The following is a 6000-nucleotide window of genomic DNA, read 5'->3' as shown; positions in this document are numbered from 1 at the left end:
CTCTCTCTGGATGCATTTTGATATCTGTGGGTCTGACTGCAAATGGATCAAGAACACTATAATTCACTGGCTGGGGAGTTCAAATACCAGGAAAGGAAACATAGCTTCCTTTCAAAAACTGGGTTACATACACCCCTCCAGCATCCTGCTGTTGGAAGGGAAAACACAAACAAAAAAACCCCAGCACGCTCCGTCCTGGTGGGACTTAAGCTGCACCTAACACATTCGTAAGGCGAAAGAAGGCAAACAAAGCACATTAAAAATATTACTAGTTTGAGGACGAGGCTATTAGCAAAGGCAGAACCTGTCAGGGATGAACATATTCTGATTCCTGAGACATTGCCAGTAGAAACCTTTACAAGTATTGCTCTTGGCTTATGCTATCAAAGACAAACGAAATGGAAACAAGATTCTTTTAAAAAATACCCACAAGAGTGATGAGAGAATTCCAGTCTCAGGGTTCCTCTCAGTGGTCACAGACCTGGAAAAGGTTGGCTTGGTCATGCCAGTGTAAGAATTCCCACGCCCCCCGCCCTTCCCCCGTCTCCCCCGTAAATGCAGTATTTCATCAAAGGGTAACATAGCAGTCATGGTTAGAGGGACGCTAAGAACATCTGTAATATAGCATGGAAGTAGATATTGTACAACTTTTTTTTTTTTTTTTTCATTTTATATTCAGTCCTCAGCAAAAAGGAACATAACATTTCCATGTCTGAATCGCATTACAAAATAAACACTAGAACCTTACAACAGGGCTTTTATTACTGCTACCGCACCACTAAGGCATGCAAGTAACTATGGCATCAATTGTAAACAGTATAAAAAAAAGAGAGAACTCTCCCAGAAATCATAGGAAAATGGAAAATACAGATATAGCTGGATTGTAAACATCAATTATCTCCCCCCACCCCTCACAATATCAAACCGGGCCCAGAAGGGAAAGGGCACAGTAACTCTCTCTCTCTGTACCTTGGCAAACTAGAGAAGGTAAATGCCAGGCTTGCAGCCCAGCAGGAACTGCCCCAGGAGAACCTCCAGGTTCACAGTCCCCTTAGCGTTCTTTTGTCCTTCCCTCTGCTCCAGAGCTAGAACTGGAAGCAAAGCAAGTCCTTTGGTTCAGGCGTCTGCTAGCTTCCTGAATTCAGCAAATCTTGTACGTTTTGGTCTCCTTCCCATACGCCTTTTTCACCTAATGCGCATTGCAGAACCTTCTAGAAGGTATCAACATTTTGTTGCTCTACAACTGTGTTTCTAAATGACTCAATATACTTTTTTGTTTTCTTTGTTTACACTTCACCCCTTTTCCCCCACCTACTTCATTAAAAATGTTCCTTCATAGCTGAAACAATGGCATCCAGGGCCATGTTAACAAGTTCAGTGACACCCCTCAAGGTTAATGCAGTGCTGCTTAGGAGAAACCTGGAAAACTATCGCCGCTGGGGGTTATGTTATAAATATTTTAGCATCCTCGGGATCTCCTTATGCTTGTTGTCCACTTGAGGTACAATATTCATAATGATCCCCAACAATGTACCATCACTCCAAACGTTACTTGAGTTCTCTTTTCTCATAGGTTCAAGATTGGAGAAAGCAATTCCAATGATCTTCTTCCAGAGCTGTCCTGCTCCCCTAGCTTCTCCCAGCTTTCATCATATGTACCTCTCCCCTCCTCTTGTCTGGGGCATGGGGAGAACGGGTGCTTTGCAGGCTGCACACATGAAAATACTTCCATAGGTTCTGCCTCCATAAAAACGGAGACTGTAGTACAGCTTTCAACAGAAGCCATTTTTTAAAAATAATAATAATAAAAAAAACCCCAATTACAGAATATACAAGTGCAGCCGCCTGAACTCAAACACAAGTTCCTTGACGTGTTGGAAGATGAGGCTTGCGATTTCGGATCCCAGAACTCTTGTCTTTACATTCGGATGGCTTCTGCTGTGATACATCTATCAGCGCACTGGCAATGGCAAGACCTGAAATGGAAAAGAAGGACAAAGGTTAGCTTCTCTGGTCAGTGGGAGGCATTTCTCTTGGTGGCCACCTTGATGCCTCCCGAGCAATCAATAGACACAAATACTTAGGAGTACATTTTCAATAACGAAGGACGTACGTGCATAACAGCAAGGAGTTACGTGCTGAACTTGCCTGGAAAAGTTCGGCATAGTTAACTTTAAGGACAATTCTCAATGCATTTTACGCAGGTAACTTGCCCTTCCTCAATGTGGCTAAAAGCATGCAGGCACCTTGCAGCTGCTTTGAGGGAGGCACTCCTGGGGGCATGGTTTGCTGAAGGGAAGAAAAGAATGCATGTATGTTGCCTTTTTAACTCTATGTGCATTATTTTCCTTGGGGAAAAAAAAAAGGACACACAGAACAAGCAGGAGGAAATACTGTGGGCACTTTCTATCGGCAGCAGGTATCAAAGGGGACGTACGCGTGTTCTTCCACTTTGAGAACTGGTGCAAAATCCCCAGGTGAAAAGCACCCAAAGTGCGCATGTGGCTTATTCTTCTCCTGCTCATCCCCGAGTCCCTTCCAGCTGTCTGTGTAGAAACGTGATCAGTCGCCATCTCCCCAAGAATGAGAGACGGTGGAATGCAAACGTACCGAGATGTTTTGGCATTCATTATCAATCATACTTGCTTTAATATTTGATTCTCCAGACTTTCCTAATAATTCCCATCACTATCTTCCATATAAGTCTTTTGAAAAAGGAACCCAAAATACCACAAAGGAGTGGGAATGTGGAGAGAGGGCAGTCTGCACCTGCTAAGCTCTCTACAGAACTGTATTTATAGACAAGACTCTGGCAATTCTCCCTCTGGCAGAGAAAGGTTCCCCCTAAATCTTCTAATCCACAAGAATCTAGGCATTACCATTTCTAGAATATTCAGTTTGCTTTTTAATAAACGTTTTTCCCTTCAGTGCATGGCTCGTGTTTCAGCTACCTGGTCTAGTAACACAGTTCTGCTTCTATTTAATTAAAAATCAGAATACATCAGGAATGTGGTTTCCTATAGTGGTATGGCTGGAAATTCGCTAAGGCAGTAAAGCTGCCAAGTCTCTTTCTCACTGGAGAGAGAAGCCTTCTTTCTCACCACATTTTCCTTTTAAAATACATAAGCACACACACAGATACATACAGACATCTCTGAAACACCCTCTTGTGATCCACAAGTGCAGTACAACTCTCCCATTACTGGGGTACTACCAGCTGGGCCAGATTGTGATGCTCGCTAATGGGGACTGAATAAATTGGGGGAAATTCATACAGTTCACAGTAAGGAAAGCAAAGTCTATAGCTGCCCTGTAGTTCTTTATTTTTGGCACATGACTAAAAATGTATTTGGTCTTCTCATCTTTTCTTATAAAGATAGCAGTTGCCAAAAGTTCGGCAGGCTTGTTATCAGCAGGACACTGCAGACACAGCAGCCCGAGCTCTCGGAGTACAGGTGCACCTACCTGGGTCTTATTACTGGCAGTGTCTGATGGAATTACTGTAGGCGCAAGTTAAGAAGCCCAGTGCAAACTACTGAGCAAAGTACACTGGAAAAAAGTTAGCAAAATCCAGCTAATCAACACTTTGCAGATGGTGCTAGAGAAGACCAATTAGCTCTTCCAGTCTGTCCGGTTATTCTGGGAGCAGGGCCACTTATAGGGTAGTGTTGCCTATCCAAGTCACTTTTCATTATATTTTTCATGGTTAGATCTCTAAGCAAGGGATGCCTCTTCCTCTGGCACGTTCGCTAACAGACCTTCTCTTTTAGCGCATTTCCTAGTCCTTGCATTCAGAACTGCAAGTAATTGCTTAACTTCCTGAATCTTGAATTCCAGGTGCCAAATATACATCAGAAGAACCAAACTGAGCATAGGAAAGGGTAATCACTGCGGGAGCAAGGACGGTTTCTGTTTCTGTGTTAAGAGTATGCACTTGTACCAGTAGAGAGAAAAGTAATGAACTCCTCTTGTATCCAAGGCCTGGAAGGAAAATGAATTGCAGTCACCTTTGCTTCTGTCAAACTTCTCAACTCATTCTCCTTGCAAGAATGCACTCTATTTATTTATTTGTAAAGATTTATATGGCATTTTTAACCAGGCCCAATATGAAAGGTGAGCCAAGATCAAAGACAGGAATTTCAAAATATGAAGCAGCAGGCTCATGAGGGATAGGGAGAAGGTAATAGTAGAATTAACAAGATTGTTAAAGACTGAAACGATAGGGGACGCTCATCCCAGTACAGAGAACTAAGAGCTGGAAAACTCTGAGCTGGGGCTCAGTCCAGGGCGATAGAGGGATAGTACAGATGTGGATGGATTAGGGGAGAGGAACCATACAGAATGGAGACCTTAGATAGACCAGGACCCAATGAAAGCATTGGAGGACAGGTGAAGATGGGCTTGGTAGAGAAATGGAAGACAAAACGGGCAATAAAGCTCAGACTTAGCTGTCAAGGATAAGGTTAGGAGAGGAGGAGACCAGACCAGACAGTAGAGAGCTGTAGTTGTCTAGGACTGACAGCAAGAAGGTGATGAGCAGCAATGAATAGGAAAGGGTGAATTAGGAACAAGTTTAGAAAATGAAAGCGGAAACATTTTTGTGATATTGTTGAGTATGAAAGTAATCAAATGTTACCTCCACAGACCATGAGCAGGAAAAGAAATCGAAATGTGGAAAAAGTGAGCAAGTGCTGAACTGAGAAGGTGCGAGACAAAGGAGAAAATAAACAAGTCCAGTTTTACCCATATTCAGTTTCAAGGAATGATCACACATATTAGTAGTTGTGAGACAGCTGCAAATTTTGCCAGAGATGGGCGAGAAGAGTGCAGGGGAAGACACAAAGATTTGGATATCATCTGTATACTGTATCTATGACAAGAGAAGCCATATGATGAGATTAGAGAATCCAAACAATCAATATATAGTTGGAATAGATGAGAACCAGCACAGAACCTTGAAGGAAGCCAACTGAAAGGTTAAGAAAGAGATTTTGAGCTTGAAACTTAAAAGGAATGATTAGCTGGAAAGAAATGGAAGCAAGCTTCAGTTTCGAGTAAGAATAAAGAGAGAAGAAAGTATTCATGAACAGATATCAAAGCTGTAGACAAACTAGCTTTAGAAAGTGTACATGTAGAAGTCCATTTTAAAACGAGCGCGATTGCAACTATATGCACACATATTGGCGCATGAGCGAGGGTACACTAGAATTTTTAATCATGCATGCACTTACGTGCTTATGTTTTAAAATGCACTACCACCATCAAGGTTACTTGAGCAGATAATGTGCATGAGTGTTCAACAGGACCATGTCAGCTTTTACATGCATATATCAGCAAATTTTTAAATGTGCTCATGTGAGGACAACCCAGTTTTTACAATTAGTCCACCAGTTTGGCCAGTTAATAACAAGGTCTTCCAGATCCCTTTGGTTCTTCATCCTGCATGTCCCCCCAGTTGACCTATACCCCTCACCCTGTCCTGTACGCCCATTCGAATCAAACAATTACCAACAAGGGCCCTGAACTTGGTGGTCAGTGAAACAGATAAGTATGGGAAAATAAGTGTGGGAGCTTGCTGGGCAGACTAGATGGGCCATTTGGTCTTTTTCTGCCGTCATTTCTATGTATCTATGTATAACTCAAGATCTACAGACTTGCTCCTCATTTTGAGCAGCAGTAAAGTTATACGGATAACAAACTGATGCACTCCACAGTCTCTGGTTTTAAAATTCAGAGTTATGCACATAAGTTTTGGCCCTACCCCAGAATGCCCAAGCCCTACCCATGCGACTGTAGGGAATATCCCAATTTTTGCTAATCGGACAAGCAGCTAAGATGGACGCTCTGATGTCAGTAAAAATGGACATTGCCTGTTTGGCTATTTGCAACCAAATACAGAGATTAAAACAGACTTTGCAGTTGATGTGTACATGACCAAACTGGACTGATTTATAGGCCCTTCCAGCCTAGCTAGAGACAAAAGAGGCCAAGAGAAACACC

General features: G+C 42.5%; 1 protein-coding gene across 1 annotated transcript in view; it reads right to left on the bottom strand.

The window, feature by feature from the left end:
• Positions 1-586: 586 nt before the first annotated feature.
• ATRNL1 (attractin like 1) overlaps positions 587-6000 on the bottom strand; it is a 2205421-nt gene continuing 2200007 nt past the window's right edge. The window contains exon 29 of the mRNA XM_029610472.1: positions 587-1976. Within this exon, the coding sequence (XP_029466332.1) occupies positions 1852-1976 (125 nt within the window). The 3' untranslated portion in view covers positions 587-1851. The remainder of the gene's footprint in view (positions 1977-6000) is intronic.

Source organism: Rhinatrema bivittatum, chromosome 7, assembly GCF_901001135.1.
Source record: "Rhinatrema bivittatum chromosome 7, aRhiBiv1.1, whole genome shotgun sequence".
Taxonomy (NCBI): domain Eukaryota; kingdom Metazoa; phylum Chordata; class Amphibia; order Gymnophiona; family Rhinatrematidae; genus Rhinatrema; species Rhinatrema bivittatum.
This window is presented reverse-complemented; position numbering and strand designations above follow the sequence as displayed.